General features: G+C 37.2%; 1 protein-coding gene across 1 annotated transcript in view; it reads right to left on the bottom strand.

Moving 5' to 3' along the window:
- CC2D2B (coiled-coil and C2 domain containing 2B) overlaps nucleotides 1–24,426 on the bottom strand; it is an 87,544-nt gene that overhangs the window by 57,557 nt on the left and 5,561 nt on the right. Inside the window, exons 6-15 of the mRNA XM_024563229.3 lie at nucleotides 21,887–22,085; nucleotides 21,374–21,510; nucleotides 21,145–21,273; nucleotides 17,852–18,061; nucleotides 15,174–15,271; nucleotides 11,838–11,978; nucleotides 6,940–7,072; nucleotides 6,624–6,742; nucleotides 3,823–4,000; nucleotides 805–955 (exon numbers count right to left, since the gene is read on the bottom strand). Coding sequence (XP_024418997.2) covers nucleotides 805–955; nucleotides 3,823–4,000; nucleotides 6,624–6,742; nucleotides 6,940–7,072; nucleotides 11,838–11,978; nucleotides 15,174–15,271; nucleotides 17,852–18,061; nucleotides 21,145–21,273; nucleotides 21,374–21,510; nucleotides 21,887–22,085 — 1,495 coding nt within the window. The remainder of the gene's footprint in view (nucleotides 1–804; nucleotides 956–3,822; nucleotides 4,001–6,623; nucleotides 6,743–6,939; nucleotides 7,073–11,837; nucleotides 11,979–15,173; nucleotides 15,272–17,851; nucleotides 18,062–21,144; nucleotides 21,274–21,373; nucleotides 21,511–21,886; nucleotides 22,086–24,426) is intronic.

Consider the following 24,426-nt stretch of genomic DNA (forward strand, 5'->3'; position numbering starts at 1 on the left):
CATGCAAAGGAACAGAGACATGCAGTGTGACATGCAGCTTGCAGCATGCATGGATTGCCCACCTGTGAATAAAGGCATGTCAGACCTCCCAATGGCTCTGTGGATATTCTTCCATCTGCCCAAATCTTGTGAACCTGTCTGGTCTTGAACGGTCACAACACAACATCCAAATAAACTAAACTGCTCCTACTGCTGCTAGAGTTTTCCCTTGTATAGACACAAGTTCATAGTTCCTCCCTTTTCACCAGATGGACACAAGCAGTGGCAATACTCCTAGGAAGGTGAAAGAGAAAAATTCTAGGGGAGAAGGAGAGCAATGTCATTGTTCTCACAGACATGCTAACGAATTTCACTGCACAAGGAATAAAATCAATTGATAAACAAGTGAACAGAAACAACCCTTCTTTCCTCTCTCCTTTTCTCTCTTCCTTTCTCCCTCCTTCTCCCCTTCCTTTTCTTCTGCACTTCCCCATTCAATTTAAAGATGAACTAACACATCCTGGAGCAACTTTGGGCTTCACTAAAGGAGAGGCAGAGGCAGAGTAGTCTATTCACGCAGGGGCAGAGCTCTTATCTCAGACGACCTAGGAAAAGCACAGGTGCTCATTCCAAACGTCAGATTTCCCAAAGATCTGATTCAAGACAAACTCCTTAAAAATTTAGTTTAACATCTAGAAGAACTTAATACATTTTAAACCAATACTGTGAATATAGAATTCTTTACTCACATAGATGACCCAGGGTCAGTTAGAACATAGAACTTATGAAGAAATATGAGGGAAGAAGCATTTTTAATAAACTTACTGCTTCCTACTTCTCCATCCTCAGGTATGACCAGCTCATCAGAGCTAAACTCTACATATTCCAAGACAGTTTTGCTTTTCAACTCTGTGTTGCTAGGTAAAGGTATATATAGTTTTGCCAGTAAGCTTGTCCTTTTATTTATTTCATAAACCTAAACATAAAAGAAATGATTGATAGCTCATTGGAAGTAAATTTTAAAAACTAAAATAAGGATCATCAAGAACATGTATATTCTTCTTAAAAAAATACTAGAATATAAAATAGGTGTTGTTCTATAGCATTTCATCCATGACTATGAGAAAAGCAGGTAATTGTATGACCCTAAGAGTAGAATGCCTTTCACTGGCTTCAAAGAAAATAAACTGAATGAAAGGATTATAACTACAGTTCTGAGAATAACTTACTTTTGTGTGGCACTTTTAAAGTTCGTTATCTCATTTAAACCTGGTGAAGATTATAGGAAACAGGTATTATTCTTTCCGGTTTATGAGGAAATGGAGTGTCTATAAGAAACTACTAGTTTTTATTGTAAGAAATAGAAACCCAGGTTGAATTGCTTAGAAAAAAGGGAGATTCATTAGCTCATGGAATGCAATGACAGATTAAACACGCTATAGGGATGGCGGAGGGTGGAAAAGTCCCACAAGAAGGAGAAAGGGAGGAGTTCAGTAGATAGTTCCATAGATGTCCACTGGGTACCAAACCCAGGTCTTTTGATTCTGTATCCTGTGCTTTTACTGCAGTTCCAGCACTGCCATAATGACACACTTAAAGTTTTTTTCAACAGCAAAATCTTAATTTGACCTATACTATGTTGCTGCTGTTTGGGAAAACAGCGACATATACTCTAAGAAGAAGGAAATAGGGGGGTTGGAAGGGGTGGAATGCCCCTTGAAAGATAAGAAAAAAAAGTGCCAATCAAAAAGATGGTTGATTAACCAAGAAAGCAGAGAAAAAAGGGAGGTCAAAGAGGCAAATGTTTTTTTCTGGTTATCTAAATACTGTCCCTGTAAAAGTTAATTTAAGCCAATGCATGGGTCTCTTTGACAAAGGTATCCCTAATGCTGAGAGGTTTGTAGGAATTACAGCTAATGGACTTAAAATACACAGCTCTATGAAAGAAATTTCTTATTGTAACTCAGTTTACTGGTTAACTAAAGAGATACAATGAACTGATAAATGTATTCTAATGATGAGTTGGCACTCTGATTTGACATATTAGACTGGTAAATTTGTCTAGGGTAGGTAGCTGTATTCTCAGGGAATTGTCCAATCCACTTTCTGAGACTGCAAGGTTGGAAGTCAGATCCTGGATAGAAGTAAATGTGAAGGTAGATAATTCCACATGGTGAAGTCTCCCAGGAGGCAGCTTTGCCCCCTGAAGGCAGCTATCAACACCACCGATTGGCAGAGGAGTGTCAAGAATGGAAATGGGCATTGTAGTGGACGAACTAGAACATTCAAAAGTTCGGAAGTAGGAAACTGCAAGGATGTATGGGAAAAAACAAGCAGTTCATTTTGGCTGAAGTGAAGAATCATTAAAGAGGAATGTAAAGAAGTAAATAAGAAGTATAGGTTAGAATCTGTTAGGCTAGGACACATAAATTTATTTTTTAATTTCTGCAGTTGCTAATGGTGTATTTCATCCCTAGCTAGCTTAGTTTCTTCTCCTGCCTCTTAGTTTGCTAGGGTTATGTGCTAAGTATTAGGACAATGAAAGATTCACAAGGTGCACTTATCTATGTTAGGAGGCATATTTTAAACCTCAAGTGGTTGGATTATTATATCATATCACAATTTATTTTAGGTATGACAGCAGGAAAGTATAGTCAGTATATTTTTAAAGTAAGAATTTAAACAGAGGTACATTTTAAGATGACAGGCACTTGATAGTACTGAATAAAATGAATACAGCCTCTGATCAAGGATAGCACAAAATTATTTAGGCATCGTAAAAATAACTGAATTAAATTTGTAATTATACAAATACCATATGATCTCACCTTTAACCGGAACATAATCAATAGAATAAAAAAGCAAACAAAATATAACCAGAGACATTGAAGTTAAGAACAATCTAACAATAGCCGGGGGGGGGGGGGGGCAGTGGGAGGAGGGGATTACAGGAACTACTATAAAGAACACATGGACAAAACCAAGGGGGAGGGTGGAGGTGGGGGAGGGAGGTGGGTTCAGCTGGGGTGGGGGGGAGGGATGGGGAGAAAAGGCATACAACTGTAACTGAATAACAATAAAAATTAAAAAAAAAGAAAAAAAGAAAAAAAATTGTAATTATAATCATCTCTCCACTCCTCAAACTTCACCCCACTCTCACATACACAAATTTATATTCCTTTAAAACTTTTCTTTCAGGTCTATATGCAAGTTTAACCCCTATATTTGTCATCAAAGCTTGTTGTCTGATTCTTTTATGGTCTCTAATTGTTCTCCATTGTCCTGCTTTCTTCTTTCTTTAGTAGTGCAGGGGTTCTCATGGTGGGGTGTTTGAGCAGAGATTGGGGTCTGTTGTGTGTATGTTCTTTCATTAGATTCTTAAAAAGATCCCAAATCCAAAAACAACTGAAGAACAAATACAGCAAGAGACTGAAATCAAGCCAGGGCTAGGGCGATTTGGAGACATCCTTCAATACTTACAGTAGCTAGACTGCTCATTATGGCTTAAATAACCCTCTTCTGTCTCACTAACCAATGAAGAGTAAACATTACACATCAAGGATTAGTAGGAAAGAAGAAAAGTATTCAGAACAACCATTTTATCAGGAAAGAAGAAAAGTACTTAGAACAACCAATTAATCAAATAATTTTGTACTTACAGTATAAAAACTAATAATAAATTACAAATATATTATTTGTAAATATCTTGTTTACCACATAGATCAGTTATCTCTTAATACAGAAGAAGTTATATGTAACTTATTACATATAACAACAGCTAACAAGAAACTTAAAATTATGTATGGCATAAAATAAAATACAAAGTAAATGACAATGACGTACCTCCAGGCAAATTGTTTCAGGCCAATATATTAATTGGATATTGAAAATTTGCTGAAACATGACTTTAAAATCAAACTGTAGAGGACAGGTTGAAGTGCAAGAAACCTGTTTATCATTGTATAATATTTTAATAAAATATTTAAGCTTCTGAATTTTGGCTCTCCTCCTTTGTTCGTGCCTAAAAATTAAATAAACCTTTCAAACACCCTTGAAAGCAAAATGGATATAAGCATGTTCATTTCAAAATGAACCTTAGCATGTGAAAATGTGATCATATTCGAGGGTAAATGGTTTCTTTAAGTCCTATATAGGTGGATAAAAGCCTCTCCTACCCAGTAAAATGTTTTTTGTTTTGGTTTTGTTTATTCTCACCCAAGGACATTTCTTCATTGCTTTTACAGAGAGAGGAAGGAAGAGAGAGAAACATCAATGGGAGAGAGAAACACTGATTGGTTGCCTCCCAGGTCTGGACTAGGGATCGAACCTGCAACCCTTCACTTATAGGATGATGCTCCAACCAATTGAGCTATACCAGCCTACCCAGTAAAATGGTTTTTAAGAAAAATATTTACTCAAAAATAGAAAAAGAACTAAAATCAAGGTTCTGTAAATCATTCAGCTATTTTGCTAAATTATACTTCAAAGCTATTGCTTTACTAAAAGCAATATATAATTTTACTAAAAGCAATAATTTACTAAAAGCAATATATATTTATTAATTTACCTTAGTAAATTATGTTTTTACTAAATTATAACTTAAAGATATTATAGAACTTATCCACCATCTCTTATGAGAGGGGGAAACTGAGGGACTTAGTAATGAGGGTTAGAAAGCTTGAATCAAGAATTCAAAAATATTTTCTAACTCTTAGAAGAGCAGGCACACACACTGCATGTTTCTGATAACCCCTAGAAGATGGTTCTGAGTCAACAGACTTGCTGGCCTTGTTAAAGGACTTTGTAAATCCTTTTAGGCTTTAGGTTGTACACCTTTCTTCCCCAGGACATTCTTTCTCTGAACCCAAAGATCTGAGAGGCAAGCAAGAGTGGTTAGTTCTCTGGGGCTTCTATAAAAACACTTGTTGGGAAATAAATCCATCCCTTGAGTGAAATGAAAGTCCTAAAGAGAGTCTTCCATCCATTCATTTATTCATTCACTCAACTAACATTCATTTGATTATTGTTTTAGCTGTAAAGAAACTGACCTAATGATGTTTAAGACTTGATCCACTTTTTCAGAAGGGAGAAGAATGGCTGGAAGATAAGGCGTGGTCGAAACATAAAAACCCCCTTCTGTTCCCCTAATGGTCCTATTGGCCCAGGATTTCCCTGTCTGCATATAAGCCCATCTTCTCAGTAACCTCCTCAGGCGGTTCAGGGACAAAAGATTAATTATTCTCCCTGTTGGCCTCTTCTAACAATATTCCCAATTACCTTTACAGAAATATCTTAATAAAAATTGCCCTTCATGTTATCCTCTGAAAGTGGTTTTAATAATGAGCTCATAAACTGATGGTGAAAATTTGTTAATTCAGGATTATATTAATCTTCAGGTAATCCTGATTTTTTTCTTCATCTGTAAACTCTTTAATTCTTCTTTATTCCTATACTATTTTCATCTCTATCCTTGACATCAGTATATTATTCTAGAGAGTCAATTCTTTTTCAACTGGATGTTTTAAATGGATAATGAAAGCAATGCCACACAACAGCAATAGCTTTGAAAAGATATAAAGCATCATATTTCCTTCTGCTGTGACTTCCACTAAGTCTTAGCCTAGGTTCTCCAGCACAAATACCTTCCTCCTTCTCTTTCTCCTCTTTACTTCCAACTTCCATTTTATTGCTCCTGTTCTCGTGTCCTCATTTAAATGGTCCTTTTGCATGTGTGTCTTACATAATGAATTATCTCAGGCCCTTTTGAGAAGCAGGTGCGGAAGGAATATCACACTGCTTCACTGTTGTGCTTCTCTGGTCAGAAAGCTAGTTGTGATAATTACGCCTTTGTGCCTGCTACTCTTTGTGTTCATTTTAAAACACAATTATCCATTCATTCATTTAACGTATATGAATATTTGTTGGGTGCCCACTACGTTCCAACATTGTGGGAACTGATGCACGTTCACAATACTCAAAGGTGAATTGTTACGAAATGTCCCCTGCAACGGAAATGCTGAAAAGTTGGACATAGTTCAGTGCTCTAAGTTGTCATACCCTCTTTAAGGGAGAGGAGATCCTTAGGCCTACAGATGGTAGAAATGGGGATCTGTGTGATACCTTTTTTTGTGTGAAATGTCCCAGGAGTGGGAGAAACATAGCTCACGGAAGAAGTCACAAGTGTGAAGGAAAGAAGTTTATGTCAAAGTAGAAAACTGCCCAGAGGGGCCTGCTGATACAGAATACATTTTATGAAAGCAAGGGGTCCCTTAACAAGCAAGGGCTACCAGATAATCTTACTTTTTACAGTGGCTTTATATCCCACCTATCTACATGTGAACAAACATTACTACCACAGGAAAACAAAAAACAATCACCAAAGCAAACTGGCTTATCTCCCACCTCACTGATGGATTAGAGGTGTGGCCCTGGCAATTTAACCTTCCATAAGCATAAGTTCCCCCATCTTTAAGATGAGGATAATACCACTGAGTTGTAGTAGCAATTAAATGTGCAAATGTATACAAAAGAGTAGCAAAGTGCCTGGCATGTTGTACTCACTCAAGGAATCTAACATTATTATTAAAAACTGGACAATTAATAGACAATATATAAGAAAGAAATAATCCTATAAAAATGCTTACTGTGAACACTTGGATACGTTCGTTAATTCTGCAGCAAAAGAAAGTTGTGGCACCAAAGTAATTGGCTTTACTCTTTCACTATCTGTTCCTTCAAGTTCTGAAGCTAAATATAAGAGATTCTAGGAAACCCAAAAAATAAATATATAATTTACAATGTAAGTTCATTGCTTAGGACAATTATTCTTAAAATTAAACTTTTATTTCTTATATTTGTCATTTTGTTGGGTAACTGCTACAAATACCAAGTTTTCCTATTCTACCTAACAATTAAATATTATAACTAGTTGAGTTGAATGTTATTTTTCAATATAAATACCTCCTGTTTTTCCCCATTATTATATGCTTTTTCTTCAGTTTTCTTATATGCTTTTCCTTCAGTTTTCTTCTCAGTCTCAGATATTTCGGATAGTTCTCCTTGGTTTTGTTCATCACACTTATTTATTTTTATCCTAATTAATAATAAATAGAATTATTTAAAGCAGTAACAATGAAAGTATTGGAGAATTTTAATTGTAGTTGCACAACTCTGTGAATGCACTCAAAACCATTGAACACTACACTTTAAATGGCTGAAAGACCCCAAATAACCTCAGCAATCTTGAGAAAAAAGAACAAAGTTGGAGCGATCACAATACCTGATATCAAACTATACTATATATTCACTATATTCAAAACAGCCAGGTATTGGCATAAGAACAGGCGTATAGACCAATGGAACAGAACAGACAGCCCAGGGGTACACCCACACCTTTATGGTCAATTAATATTTGACAAAGGAGGCAAGAGCATACAATGGAGTAAAGGCAGTTTCTTCAATAAATGGTATCAGGAAAATTGGACGGGTACATGGAAAACAATGAAACTATGCCACCAACTTATACCATACACAAGGATAAACTCAAAATGGGTAAAATACTTAAATGAAAGTTGCAAAACATAAAAGTACTAGAAGAAAACACAGGGAGTAAAATTTCAGACATCTCACATAGCAATATTTTTGCCGATATATTCCCTCAGGCAAGAGAAAAAAAGGAAAAATAAACAAATGGGACTACGTCAAACTAAAAAGCTTTTGCACAGCTAAATAAACCATCAACAAAATGAAAAGGGACCCCACTGTATGGGAGAGCATATTTGCCAATGATATATCTGATAAGGGTTTAATTTCCAAAGTATATAAAGAACTTACACAACTCAACACCTGGAAGACAAACAATCCAGTTAAAAAACAGGCAAAGGACCTGAATAGACACTTCTCCAAAAGGGACATACAGATGGCCAATAGACATGAAAAAATGCTCAATGCCACGAATCATCAGAGAGATGCTATTAAAATCACAATGAGATATCACCTCATACCTGTCAGAAAGGCCATCATCAATAAGTCAACAAACAAGTGCTGGTGAGGACGTGGAGAAAAGGTCCACCATTTGCACTGCTGGTGGGAATGCAGACTGCTGCAGCCACTGTGAAAAACGATATGAAATTTCCTGAAAAATTAAAAAATGGAACTACCTTTTGACCCAGTGATCCCACTTCTGGGAATACAAGGTCTGTCTGGAAAAAGTCCAGCCATTATTAATATAAAAGAACGGTTTGTGCGATATTGGTGTAAACCTGGCAGCCAAGGAGAATGGACTGGAATGCATATGTGTGAATGATGACAACTTGACTATACTAGTAAGTGGGGTCAATAGACACCATTGAGTGAGCATGTGTACTGTGTGGCTGATGTATTAAAAATGACTGAGTCAGTACAGCAATAAATCTGTATCACATTTTGCATTAAGGTTGAACATTCCTCCGTGGAAACTATTCAGATCATTCAGAAGGCCTCAGCTATGGGCAACTGGTGACTGACAGCTTCATCACGACAATGCGCCAGCTCAAGCAGCATCACGTCTCATGCAGACTGTTTTGGAGAAACATCAAATCATCCAGGTGACTCAGCCCCCCTACAGTCCAGATTTGGCATCCTATGACTTCTGGCTTTTCCCCCAAATAAAATCACCTCTGAAAGGGAACAGATTTTAGACCACTGATGAATTCAGGAAAATATGACAGGGTAGCTGATGGCAATTAGGAGAACCCAAGGTGCCTACTTTGAAGGGGATTGAGGCATCATTGTTCTATGTACAATGTTTCTTATATCTTCTTCAAAAAGTGTCTCTATGTTTCATATTACATTGTGAATACCTTCTGGACAGAACTCATATATCCCTAGAATCCCAAAACACCAATTTGAAAGAAGATATGCACCCCTATGTTCATAGCAGCATTATTTACAATAGCCAAGATCTGGAAACAGCCCAAGTGCTCCTCAGTAGATGAGTAGATAAAGGAGCTGTGGTACACTTACACAATGGAATACTACTTGGTCATGAAAAAGAAGGAATCTTACCTTTGCAATAGCATGGAAGCATGGAAGGACCTGGAGATTATTATGCCAAGTGAAATAAACCAATTAGTGAAAGACAAATACCATATGATCTCACTTACATGTGGAATCTAATGAACAAAATGAACTAACAAACAAAATAGAAACAGAGGCATGGATACGTGGAACAGACTGACAGCTGTCAGAGGGGTGGCGGGAGGTGGTACTGGATGAAAGAAGGTTAAGGGATTAGCCAAAGAACATATATGCCAGACCCATAGATACAGGTAACAGTGTGGTGATGGCCTGAGGGAAGGGGGCGCTGAGGGCTGGCTGGAGGTGGGCAAAGGGGAAAAATGGGGACAACTGTAATAGTGTAAACAATAAAAATAAAGTTAAAAAAATAAATGGGTGAACTATATATGTGAACTTATCTCATTAAAATGTTTAAAAATATATGCTTTTTGCCTTCTGAAATAAAACAGAATAGTGGTTTTTAAAGCTCCCCCCAGTGATTACAGTGTATAGTAAGTTAGAGCATAGGTGATTTAATATCCAGAATCCCTTTTGAGGGACATTATCGAGACAGTGATCTTGGGTCCAAGCTTCCTCTCTTCTGTTCAGTAGCTCTGAGAATGTTATTAAACTAAATGTGGATTTTCCTGCTTGTGTAGCTTGAACTTTCTTTATCTTTTAAAAAGTCCCTTTGACAGTTATCTGGATCTGCTCCAGGTGGGTAGGCACCTAACAGAGAACATAGATGAAGACAAAGCACAGGAATCTAGTTTCTCTGTGCTATTCACCAGTGCTGTGGTTTGGGTTCAGTAGGCAAAACACAAGGTCTTTAGCTACTTGCCCAGCCAGTTTCTCTAAGATTAACGCAGTGTTACTAACACTTGGCCAGGAGAGTTTATTGCCTAAATGAGAAGGGCTACATCCTCAACCTCTTGCTATCTCATTCTACCATTACCACCGCACAAAACTTGCTCTGAAATCAATAATCTCCATGTGAGGAAATCCAATGCACATTTTTACTCCTGGACTTAACTGACATTTCTGAAGCATTAAACACCATTACCCACTCCCTCCTACTTAAAATACACCCTTCTGTTTGCCTCTGTGGCAAAACACTAACTGGCCCTTCCTTCTCTGTCTTTCCTCTGGTTTCTTTTCTTCTACCAAGCCATTCGAAGTACTTTCTCAAGATTCTGTCCTCAGTCTTATTCTCATCTCATTCTCTACCCTCTCTCTAAGCAGTTTCATGCACATGTAAGGCTCCAATTAAAATGCTAGACTTCCACATTTTTCTTTCCTGCACAAAACCATTCATCCAGCTGCCAATTCAACTGTTTTATTCAGGGATATCTCAAAGACTCATGAAATTCATTATGCCCAAAACAAAATATATGAAGAAAAGATAACTGGAGTTTAGTGCCTAGGTCCCAGGCCTTCCTCTTGTAAGTACTGTCTTTCCTGTAGGCCTCGCTACAAGCTTATTCAAGCAGGCATCCAAGGACCGCAATTGTTGTGAGGTCATTAGTGGTAAACCTGGCCAGGAAATAGAGTTCCTAGGAACATCTTCAAAAATACCGCTTTTCTGATTAGTCAGAATGATATTTTAACTGCTCAAACTAGATGTCCCAATTTAGGGTATTAGGGTTAGCTCTGCTGGGGCCAACCTGGTCACCCACACTGTGGGAGTTACTGCAAAAGTCTCCTACCAAAAGTAATCTGGAGAGGCAAACCCAAACCAAAGTCCTGGGAAAGCTGGATGTTAAATGTCAGGAAGAACAAATTCAAAGGGCCTCAGGTGTGACTGGAGTTTAAAGTATGACAATAAGAGTAGGTGATGAGCAGGCACTATTGGTTCAAAGGCACTGCTGTGAAGCAGCTGATGGCTTCTGTGGCTCTCCTTTTGTGCTCAGGGATTCACAATGCATGAGTGGATCAGATTGGTTTAAAGGACCAGAAACAGGACAGCAAGTTTACATGAATTTAGGAATCTTTGATAAACAAAATGCCATGGTCGAACTTTAGAAACTGTCAAAGCATTTTCACTAAAAACCATTGCAGCAGGAAAAAAAAAATCAACAAAGTAAACACCTTTCTTAATTGCCTGAAATTACACTGAACCTTTATAGCTCTGAAAACAAAAGACCCAGGACCAATGGGTTGTAGGGAGGGAACCAGTTATTTCACTGTGAGTTCACAAACAGCTTCAGTGAGTAACACGTATATCACTTCTCAGCCTTTTGGCTAAGATGACGTGTAGTGAGTAACAAGTACAGTCTTTAATTTTAACTATATCTTCCACTAGACATGTTTTGATTACTTGCACCTTTTGACCTAGGAGTATGATTGCTGACTCCATGTTTAACTTTATAATACAGTACCCAATTGTTTTCAAAGTCTGTACAAGTTTGCATTCCCACCAGCAATTAATGAGAGTTCCTACTGCTCAGCATCTTTGTCAGCATTTGTTATTGTCCTTCTCTTTTCTTTTTTGCTTTGTTTTGGATTTAAACCATTTTAATAGGTGTGTAGTATATTCCATTATGGTTTTAATTCATATTTCTCTATTGATGTGAAATGATGTTGAGCATCATCTCATGTGTTCATTTGCCAACCATATACCTTTAGTGAAGGTCTGGTCAAATCTTTTGACCCCTTTTTAACTGAGTTGTCTTAAGTTGTAAGAATTATTTACACATTCTAGATGTAAGTCTTTTCTTGACTACATCACATAGCTTTGTAGCTTCTTTGTTTTCTGTGAATTCCCAGTTATTCATGTGCTGTTCCTCAGGAAAGTCCTACGAACAAATAGAACAACCACTCACCTCTGAAACTGTAACCTCACTGGGGTGCTTGTAAACCCTTGCTGTTGTCGAAGGGATTTTATCTGTTTCCAAGTCTGCAATATACTGTGTAGTAGGGAGGAGTCCTTTTCCCTTTCTAATTCATAGAGCTGTTTTGTATTACTACAACAATAATGGTAGATAAAGATATATTGGTAGATTAGAACTATTTAGGTCATTAAAATAGCCTGGAAGAATGTATTATACTAATTCTTCTAAACTCCCTGCTCTTACCTCATGCTTTTTTTTTTTTAATTTTACCAACATTTTGATTATTTAGAGACTGGAATGCCATTTAGTGAATTATTTCTTTATGGCTTAAAGATTTTTTCACTATGCAAAAGTTCTCTGCTAAAATCCACGTATTTCCAGATTTTCTGCACTTTCTGTACATATTTATCACACTTGTTTCAGATTAACAATTAGAATCATAGCTTCAAATTTAGACATTCTTTTCCTGATCAGACATATTATTTGGACATTGGAGTAACATATTGCTTTAAAAGATGCCCATTTTCTCTGTCACCCCCTTTACATTCTCCCTTTCATGAAATTTAACACCTGTTTCCACAGGATATCCTATTAAACTTTCCAATTAAGATGACCTTGGCTTTATCTTCTGCCTTTGGCACTCCATGAAGCCGTCTGAATGACAGTCAAGGTTACTTACTAGTGTTTAACAAATACGCTCCTTGTAAAAGCTGGTTTTACTCCTGATTTCTAGGACTTCTCCTTTTCTCTCGTTTTTGGCTTTTGCAGATTCCTTACCTTTTTGCCATTTCAGCAATATGTTTATAAAGATAATACTTGCATTTTGTCAGACATTTTTAGTTGTTTTCATCAGAAGGGCCATTCAGGGAATCTAGTCTACTCTACTGATAGGAACAGAAGCCTACTGTCATTCATTAATTCATTCAGTAAACATTTACTGGATGCTTACTACATGTGCGCACTATGCCGATTAAGGGAGGATACAAAGAAAAAGGCATCCTCTCTGGGTCAAAGAAGCTTATATACATGTAAATTAATCAACGCAATAAAATGTTATAGGTGTTACAGAAATATACACGAGTTAGAGAGTGGGCATAAATAAGAGGACAGTAGACAACAGTAGGGAGACTTCACAGAATATGTGACACTCAATTCAAATCAATAAACATGTAACAGAGAAGTATTATGTGGCCGGAAACACTTTAGGTGCTGGTAACTAATATCCCAGCAGGGAAAAGAGTAAATAATTACAAATATGATGAGTATTATAAAAGGGGAAATATGTAAGGGCTATGTGAGTATAAAAACAGAATTTAATCTAATATAATGGGTGAAGTAGGAGCCTCCCTGAGAAAGTAATATGAAATTCAGTAAAATGTATACGTTGACTTAAGTGTTATGCAGAAGATGATGAAAGAACCTTCTAGAAACAAGAGGCATTAAAACAAAGATATATGGATATTAAAGAGCATAGTCCATTTAGGGCATTGGATTATAAAGTTCCAAGGCAGAGAACCCCTAAAATGAGGTGAAGAAGTCACCAGAATCAGACAATGTCAATCATGCTAAAGCTATTGAATTTTATCTTAAAGGTAACAGAAAGCCACTAATGTGGTTTTGTTATTTTCAAAAATCACTCTGGTTTCAATATGGATCATAGTTTAAACAGAGGTATTTTAGAAGACTATTTGAGTGGTCAGGCTATAAGATATACACCTGAAATAAATCAGAATCATTGGGAATGGTTATGGTTGGATGTGAGGGAAGAGAGGAGGGGCAAACAGAGGGGTCACAAATGACCTGCAGGTGTCTTTCCTGGGTTGTGGGTACTAGGAATCTAATATACAGTCATTAAAGGCTGACTACATAAGTGCCATCTTATTTAATTGTATTACATGTGCACAACTTTTCTAATAGAAACATTGTTTTTCAGATGTCCCCAAACTTGCCCTTTGCACACTTTGCAGTATGTCAACACCACTCTGAAAATTTTTCTCAAAGTAAATGTATTACATTGCCTTTTTTCTGCTTTAATAAAAGCAACAATCCCTTTAAAGCCTCTCTCTCTCTCTCTCTCTCTCTCTCTCACACACACACACACACACACAGTGGTGGACTCCTGTCCATCATCTCGCACCCCATCTAGAGCCTACTTTTTTTCCTACATGACAGTTTACTTACTGTGTTCATTAAGCCAATGTCCGTTCTTTGCTTCCAGTTTGTTTACCTTATAAATAACACTAGTTTATTGCTTTGTAATCTTCTATTTATATTCATTCACTCAACTAATATTTACTGAACACTCATTATATGCCAGGCCCTGTGTGAGGAGTATGTCAACCTTCTTAAGTAATATTGTTTGCATTTAACTAGGTTATTCTAGGAAACCAAGTATTTAAATCAACTAAGTTTATAGAACTGTATCCAGTCAATGGGCAGAGAGCCAAGGAAATTCTTTATCTTTTTTAAAGATTTTCTTTATTTTTAGAAAGAGGGGAGGGGAGGGAGAAAGAGAGGGAAAAACATCAATGTGAGGGAGACACATCAATTGGTTGCCTCTTGCACACCCCCAACTGGGGACCCAGTCCACAACCCAGGCATGTGCCCTTACTCAGAATCAAACCGGCAACCTTTTGGTTCATAAGCCAGCACTCAATCCACTGAGCCACTCCAGCCAGGGCTCAAGAAAATTTCTTAACTATCAAATCCCTCTCATGTATAGACAACTGTTTTATCTTTTTGAGCAGTGTAACTTTCTACTCAATAAGTACCTTCCAGCAAGCTTTCCTGCTATTGGAGATTCCTTGATACATAATTATGTTTCATCTTAAAATCATTTTTTCCAGTTATTTCATACTTTCCTAACTTCTCTTCCCAACTAGTCCATAATCCAACGGTTCCCAGTTTGCAGACCATATTTTTTAAATAAGGGTCCTTAAATCTTTGTGCTCTTTGAGTACTGTCTTTAGATTGAATTAATAATATCTACATATGTATATGTAGAGTAATTCTCAAACATACACAAACACTTGAGATTAATATAATCCAAATCAATTGAAAAGTATTAGTAAACTCATATTTAAGACCAATGTTTTTTTAAATCAATGGATATTAAAACTACAACTACTTTTATGTTATATGTCTGTGAAATATTTTTACACACAAAAAATGGGTCTTAAGGAAAAGCTGGAATCATTTCTGTAAATGCCTAAAGAGTAGGGGTCTTTTCTTTTTCCTATTTTATATTTCCCATAGCAAGTGCCATGCTCTGACTAAATAACTTACTTAAAAAATGCTTGATGAATACATGAATGGCCCCCAACCTACCTTATCTGCCAACAATAATCTTGTAAAGATGTTCCAGTCGGCTGGCCTATTTCCAAATTATCGTTTGCTAATTTGGTAGCATGTGTCAGTGCTTTAAGCTACAACAAAGAAAAGAGACTTTTTGGTACATTGCTTTATTTAACTCATTACTCTATGAAAAGTTTTAATATATATCCATAAAAGATATATGTCTTTTGAATGTGTTTTATATATTTTTGTCCTATCCTGTCACTTGCTTTTTAACTTTACTTTTTATATCTTTTGGCAAACATTTAAAATGTATTTATTTATTTATCTTCACCCAAGGACCCACTTATTGACTTGAGAGGGGAAGAGAGGGAGAGAGACAGGGAAACATTGATGTGACAGAAAAACACTGATGGCTGCCTGTTGCACGCACCCCGACCAGGGACCAAACCCGCAACCCAGGCATGTGCCCTGACCAGGAGTTGAACCGGTGACCTTTCACCTTGCAAAACAATGCCCAACCAAGCCACACCAGTCAGAGCCATGCGCCCTGACTCTTGACCAAGAAGTCTGACTCCTAGCAATCTGGCCTATGGAAGTTTTTACATGTGTGCGCAAATATGTAAGTACAAGGATGTTCATTGCTTCATTATTTGTAATCATAAAAAAAGGAAATGACCTGAATGTCATGAATGGAGTGTCATTAAACATATTAAAATATAGTTATATTACTTACAGATTTATACATAGTGATATGGAAAAATACAGAATTAATTTTTAAAAACCAAGTCACCAAATTATACATATGGGGAGATCCAACTTATGCTAAAAACTGTTATGGCACATGCACATACAGAGATACATGGAAAAGAGAACTTAAAGGTTGTACTCCGAACCATGAGGTGGAGAATGAAGTGGGCCTTTGAAACGTCTATATTGAATCTCTTCCAGCGAGAATGTATTCCTGTATAACTTCTGTAATTAAAAAAAAACTAGAAGGGAAAAGAGCAGATGTCTACATAGCGAAGTATCCTTTCTACTCTCTCATACTGTCTGCAACATTTCTCCTCGTTCTGTAAGTGGGATTCATACTTATATAAAGGGACATATTCCAGTTTAAGAATTCCTTGGTGACAGTGAGTCTTCCACTACTCTGAACTTGCTTTGACCACAATGACAAAAAACAGAGCCATACATTTCAAACATAAGTTATACATACATACATATATACTTAATACATAAGAACATATAATACATAAATTATAAATCAGTATTTTGGTGAGAGACCAAAGGACACACTCTAACACTTTTTACATTTTACTAGGAGGTGAGAGACAATGTTTATAGGCATATAAGAGAATAAATTGAAGAAAAGTAAAAATCAATTACGCAATTACTTTTGGCTCCTAAGACTTAATAATAATAATACTGAAACATGTTACAATCATGATCCCAAAATTTTATACAAAGAGCCATGATACATTAAAAACATAGTCTTATATATAGTGATAGAACTCTAATGAAGTAAAATTGATATTGCTAGATGAGGCCTTAAAGATTACACATTACTTTTGGAAAATTATCTATATAGTAGAAATCCGTAAGTTAAATCACTTTTTTTAATGACCTACATCTGAATTTCAGAGTTGGTTCCTCCATTCATAAAAATAATGACCAAATTATACTAAAAGTTATGACATTCAATATTTGCTTTGGGAAATATTCCAACATTATTAATGCATGGTCTTCAACTATTAAGTGCTCCCACACAATCCCTACATAAAAATTCAATCAAATGCATTCAGCCCTATGAATTTTGCATTTGTACTTTAAAAAGCAGATATAGGTGACTCCATCAGGCTTGAATGTTTAATTAAATACCTCACTAAGTTTTTATTTTTCAAATGTATTCATTTGTTGAATGAGACCTATCAAAACATCTTTTCAGAGAAAACACTAGTTAACAAAATGCTCATATATCAGAGACTCAGCAGAGTTTAACTGAGAGGCACAAATTCAAAAAATAACCAGTGGGTTATTCCCTTGATTTCCCTTCAGACTGTATGTACCCTTCAGGATGTCATTAGGTGATATTTGGATTACTCATTATTGAACCAAGACTTCTCAATTTGATATGAGATTCAAGATCTCAAATATTTTTATCAATAATGCTCTATTACAAGACTAAAAACAGCCATAGGCTCTTCTAAATAGTAATCATTTCAAATACTTTTCTTGAGTCATAGGACCAAGCATAGCACTAGTTAGTAACCCACATCCTGCATGATGTCTTTGAGGTTGCCCCCCGCCCCCTGCCAGTCAGCTCCTGCAGGTTCTTTTCAGAAAAACTGAAATTGACCATTGGTTTTTTTTCTTTTTTTTAATTGTTATTCAATTACAGTTGTATGCCTGCCTTTTCTCCCCATCCCTCCACCCCACCCCACCCAAACCCACCTCCCTCCCTCCTCCCCCACCCTCCCCCTTGATTTTGTCCATGTGTCCTTTATAGTAGTTTCTGTAATCCCCTCTCCTTACTGTCCCCTCCCCACTCCCCCCTGGCTATTGTTAGATTGTTCTTAACTTCAATTTGACCATTGTTTTAATTGGTTAAATAATTAAAGTGCTAAGGGAAAATGTTCTGTACTAAGTGGTTTGTTTACTCTTTCAATATTAAATGTTCAGCCCAATAATATAAGAAAAACTGTTCTCACCTTCTCCAAAAGCAGCTGAGATAAATTCTGTTGCTGCCTGTCCTGAAAACACTCATAAAGTTGGAGCAGCCTAGCACATAATACTTGTTCTTGATTGAAGAGAGGATGATGGCTAAATTGCAAACCCACAATATTGAGATCTAACTGGTACATTTTCCTTTGACCTTCCATTTTGGTCCTAATAGAGCTTTCTAGATCAGATTTCATTGCCTTTCAAAGAAAAATACATATACAAAGTTAATTTGACTCTGTTTCTTTTAAAATTACATTTAACTTCCTCTTATAAAAGTAACATGTTAATTTTAAGAAAATTAAGAGACACAGAAAAGCAAAAACCAATAATTTGATCCTTCTTTCTTGAAGTTGACAATGGCCCTTAATTTCAAATATTTATACAGCATTACAAATTATTGTTTGTAATACTGTTTTATGCTGGTAGAGGTTAGACTTTCAAGTTGTAAGCTCCCAAATAATTTCCTATAGGAACACTGTTGACAAATGGTGGTCCAAACTGCTGAGTGAATAGTTCAACTACATGATGATATAATAGTCATCTGTGGGCCAGAGTTAAATGGTAAACCCTTATTAAAACATGGTTACAAACTGAGTATGTTGGTAATCCCCTGGAAAATTCCCTGGAGGGGCCTGGACCTTCTGAGCAAATGCTATCTTATAAGGAGACCATTTTTCTTTACACACGAAGCTATCTTCACCTGTATACCAGATCATCTCTAAATCACCTGAAGTCTGTAGGCCTTAGATTATATGCAAAATGATTCCACTATGTTTTAGTACCCTACTTTGAATTTAAGCACATGTGCTGAATATGCATGTGATTGGTTTTTAGTGATTTGAGAAGGTTAGTAGGTTACTTAGCATGTATAGCCTAATTCAGGCATGCCCAGCCATTCCCAATAGGAGGCAAGGTTGCATCCACCCAGGAAGACGGGCATGAGCCCTTTCTCTGGATCAGTCTGGGGTAATAGGACAGGCCCTCCAGTCTGTGCCATTGCTATTATACCTCCTGCTACAACGAAACAACTGCTGTGCCACCCTTGACCTGCTATGGCAGATCCCGTGCTTCTCAGGACTGTAGTCACCAGTGTGATGCCTACATCTCTCCTCCCTACTCTCTCCTGAGCTAAGAATCCTCCCCTTTAAACCTCACTGTGTTGAAGGTAGGCAAGAGAACAGCCATAAGGCTTTTGTTTTGTTTCATCCTCGTCTTGGCTCTATTCTCTATGTAAGGGCCAACTCAGAGAGGAAAACCTGCTCTAGATTCTTCTATAAGATTTAGTTAATTGGTACTAAACTGGTCATTAATCAAGCAAAACAACCAGGAAAATAAACAGTTTCCATGGGAAACAACCAAATTATAAATGACCTTCTGGGAATTCAAGCTGGTAAGCCAGAGATGCCTGTCTTATTAAGCAGATTCTGCGTTAGTCGAATGACTGTGTTGCTTACTTTCTTTGGGTTCTGTTGGAGTGACACAAGCCCCTGCCCTTGGTCCTGTCCTGCTAGTACCTACTGACTGTGGTGTTCAGAAAGTAGAGAATGGCAACCGAGACGGATAGTGGATATCTAGCAACAGTCAAAGGAAGTGAGTTTATACTGGAGAACAAAAGCTAAAGCTTGGAAGTGAACACAGGCTTCAAATATGTAAAGCACTGTTATATAAGTGAGGTACTTTATGAGTTCCTTATGACCAAAACAAACAGGGTCAAATGAGTGGCAGTGATCCAGGGGGCAGATTTTAATTCAACACAGAAAACGATAAATAATTAGAACTGGCCAATACTGAAATGAATTCTCTAGAGAGATGGTAAGCTCCTTGACACTGGTTATAAGCAGCAATTGACCTAGGGGATTAAGTGAACTTCTAGAACTAGGTAAGTGTGTAGAACAAAAGCACACATATCTAGGCAACAATGATTCAAAGGCCAGATATAAGCACCAACACATCCAAGCTGATGACATGTGTAAAATCCTGGTAAATATATGAGTGCGAGAAGAGGGAGTAAAGGGCATGGTGTAATACGCAAAACTGGTCAGCAAAGACCAAGCAAATGAGACGTGAGCTAGGAGAGGTACAACAGGGCATTAAAGTACATTGCAGAGGAAACAGCAAAGAGAAGACTGATATCCAGGCAGCTATTATCTCTCCTTCAGTTGCCCTTATATTTATTTATTCTGGTGAGAAACCCCAAGTGAGCATTGCTTCCAATGCTGGCTGGGCAGAGTAAAAAATGTGGAGAAAGGAGAAAAGCAGGCAGAAACATTTGTCTGATACAACTTCCAGCACATTACTTGTTAAGGATGCTACAGAATGAATTTCAATACTCAGGTTAGATGCTTGGTGAGGCAACATATACATTTATACCAACTCTAAGAGTCCACTGAATACTGAAATTGTGCTTGGATGAGATGCACTGGAGGAAAAAGTTACTTGTTTAGCCCAGCGGTTCCAAATTCAGAATCCAGCCCTGACTGGTGTGGCTCAGTGGACTGAACGCCAGCCTGTGAATTGAAAGGTTGCCGGTTCAATTCCCAGTCAGGACACATGCCTGGGTTGCAGGCCAGGTCCCCAGTTGGGGATGTGCAAGAGGCAACCAATTGATGTTATCTCTCACACATTGATATTTCTCTCCTTCTCCTTCTCCCTCCCTTCCCTTCTCTGTAAAAATAAGTAAATAAATAAAATCTTAAAAGAATCTGGAGATTTACAAAGTCTAATATGGATGGTGGTTAATCTTTCTCTAAAAATTATATGTTTTGCATTTACTTACCATCCTTTTGTTCATTCATGTACTCACTCGTTCAATAAACTTCCACTGATTCAGGGACCTCTCTCCCCTACAGCAATGGTCTATGATAATCATGTTAGAGTATCTGTGCTGTATCTTGAGCAAAATAAAAATAATCCTATGTCCTGCTATCTTGAGATAATTATTAACTTTGATATATTTTCCAGTCTTTTTATCCAATATATGTGTATGGATATACTTGTCCATTCATGGATAAATTCATTACCTATTTTTATAAAATTAGGATCATATGCAATTTTTCATTTGGATTTTTTTTTCACTTCACATTTTGAGCATTTGCCCATATCAGTAAATATCTCTCAAAAACATAATTTTAATGGCTATGTAACATTTCATCATAGTTTTACCATTATATTACTAGATTTATTAATATCTATAAAGCATAAATTCATAGCACAAAACTTAAGTTATAATTGATACTACAAGAATTCTAACCGCAATTACAAAAAAACTATTATTGGTTACCTTCCTGTATATGGTCTTTAGTGCTGGATTTAAAGGTTCCTGGCTTACGTTTAGTCTGAATTTCCAAGAATGTCTAATAGGTGAAGGTAATGACATTATTTCAGCACTTTCTTCAAACCAACACATTCCCTATCACAAATATTTAAGAAACACAGTAATTAAACATTTATCAGAAACAAATACCACATACTATCAGTGAGTGGTTTAACTTGTGAGCGGGTGCACTTGCCTCTTCTAGTTTAAGCAGACGATTTTCCATCTTGTTGCAGGTCTTTTTATAGACTTCCGGTTTTCTCTGCATGTAGAATCCTTCGTCTTCTAAAATGCGTGGCATCGTATCTTTTGGCAGTTTACGCTGGTTGACCACTTAATATCAAAAACTACATATTACTTTAATGTCCAAAATATTAAACTGGTATTGATTGAACAAGAAGCCAAAGGGAACTCTCATGTACCCACCACTAAGGTCTAGCCTCAAGCCTAAATAGCCACACACAATATATATATGAGTTCTTTTACCCAATTCTCTTAAACGTAGAGGAGGCATGAAAAACAAATATAAAAAACATTCTATAATTTTAGATCAGTACTTTTTATCTATCCAGCATACAAAGAAGCTATTATCCTTTAAAATGTTTCATTAAGGACTCAAATATTTTCTTGGGGAAAGTGGTGGTGGGAAAATGGAGACAACTGTTTTCAAACAACAGTAAAAACAAAAGATTTTAAAAAAGAACTTTACCTGGAGAACTACTTGGCACAAAAATATTTGCCTGTTGTTTTTTTATTTGTTCTTGATCATCTTCATATTCAGCAGCTTTTACTTCAAGTAAATCTGGAAAAATTACTTCTTCCATACAATCTTCATCTTGGCTTTCAGCAAAACCTTGTAAATTGTCACCAGGTGAAAAATGTTTGGAATGACTTTTACTTACCAATCTCTGTTGAATACCAGAAAGAAAAATAAGTATGTATGATTGTCTTTCTCATCCGTGCCTCCCAGTTCAAGGTCAAGCTGAAACTGTTATAATGAAATTTCACTGAACATAGAGGAACTCATTTAAGGCTTCATATTTTAGAGTATTATTTTTCTATAGCACTTCCCTGCAATTAGGATTATAATTCAAGCCCCTTCTCTCCTATGGAAAATATTCTGAGATATTGGACTATGATATATCAATCACTGAGAATTCACAGTGTAGGGCAAAGTCCAGAGACATGAGGCCAGGTGGTCTTAAACCCCATTTTTTTCACTATTCAGAAAGCAGTAGTATCTAAAGTGATTGTGGAGCATTCCTGATGTTTTCTGAATGGTATTTAAGAAAAAAAGAAAGAAAGGTAAAGACTCAACATAGAAGTCTATGGCAAATGATTATGGTGAAATTCTAAAACATGCTATGTATATAAATTACAATCTGAATACAGGTGTTGAAAGATATATTACTAAATATAACAATGAGTACTTTTATATCATGATCAGAAATTTTGAGTTTCTTCACACCAAAAGTCAACAATTCATTTTGAGTGACTTTATTGTCTAATTTGAAACCCACACATATTGAAAAAGAGGAGGAGATAGAGTGTGTGAGTCACACAAGTAAAAACCTCCCGATTTTCAAAACCATACATTTAGGGGTAGGTAGTTAAATAGAACTACTTAATCACACAATGTCTCTTAGTAGAGGACCTCACACGGCCTCCATCAGCTCTTGATCAGTATCACCTAGGTTCCTATCGAGTCATCACACCATCATACCCTGCTTCCTACCCCTGTCATGAAATCAAGAAAATATTTTATATCCAGAAATCTTCATGGTATCCTTTTCAGAATCCAAACGAGGTATATGGTACTAATATACCGAAGCAAGATTTGGGGAATCCCTTCATAGGGGATCTCTGTAGATTCTAATCACAGACAAAAGGGGCTCTCTCTGCTCCACTTGGAGCTCCCATTATCAACCTTCCTGCACAAGACCCCTGGGCTTTCAGCTTGCCTTCGGAGACAACATCTGCTCTGGTGGCTGAGTATGTCATGCTCTATCTTAGATCCCAGCCTTTTTTCAAATGACCATATAGGTCTCTTTTATGCACCCCATCCTACTCAATTTGCCAATATAAGCCCCATTTGATCAACTGTTCCTCCCTGAATCTAAGGCCAGCTGCTATCCCAGATCACATTCTGGGTCTCTACTATGCGGCTCATAGCAAAGCAGTGCCCATGCTCTTAGCTAGTTGTGTGACAGGGAGTATGAGGTCAAAGGCAGCCTCTTACCCTGTATGCACGTCTAGATGGATACACCTGAGTATGGTGTGGGAAACGAGAGATAATCTCCCCCACCCCATCTCACAGAAACATGCCTTGTTAAATGTGGTACGATAAGCAGAACCGTCTGAAAGTAACCCTGGACCTTTCTCTGGGTTGCCCAGACAATATATTTGGGACAAGCGCTCTCCTTTCTCCCAGTAGAAGGGATCAAAGTCAAACTCAGCCTCCCACGAAACAGTGGCTTTCTCTTTCCTGTGATGAGGACAGTCATTTCCTATGGGCCTCAAAGTCACCAGATGTGGGGCAGATGACTTTTCCAGAACACTCTAAAAACCTGCATCTAAACTGGGAGTTCCTCATGCCCAAGTAGCCTATTTCTCCCACTGACCAATTGACCTGATGCCTGCCCTATGAGAAGGTAAACCAGCCATAATCACGGTGCCTGGCCCTGGTGAACTCTGCTGGGTGGGCCCTCTCTTTTTCCCCAGAAAAGCTCATTCCTTAACCCTTATTATGGGAGTGTGAGAGATTGGATGACTTGGCGGAACACGCTTATGTTTGATACTCGTTTGTTCAACATTCATTCAAATATTCACTGAGTGTCTTTTATGTTTTAAACAAATAGACATAGAAATATGTGCTAGGTGGTGATAAATGTTATGAAAAAAAAAGCAAGTAAGGGAATACAAAATACTGAAATTGGTGGGTTGGGGGTACTATTTTTGATAGGACTGTCAGGCACAGTACGTTAGTTATGTGTCATTTGAACACAGACCCAAAGTAGTGAGGGAGAGAACATAAGGATAAGGGAGCAGTGTTCTAGACAGATAAAAGTTACAAAGTGTCTGAGGCAAGAGCATGCTGTGAAGAACAGGTAAAAGACCAACGTGGCTGAAGTTGGGTGGGAGCAGGGGAAAGCAGTAAGAAATTAAGTCAGAGAGGTACCAAAGGGGGCCAGGTCATGTAGGCCTTGGAGGGCCCTGTAAAGACTTTGGCTTTTGTTTTGAGTGATATAG

This window comes from Desmodus rotundus, chromosome 4 (assembly GCF_022682495.2).
Source record: "Desmodus rotundus isolate HL8 chromosome 4, HLdesRot8A.1, whole genome shotgun sequence".
NCBI lineage: Eukaryota > Metazoa > Chordata > Mammalia > Chiroptera > Phyllostomidae > Desmodus > Desmodus rotundus.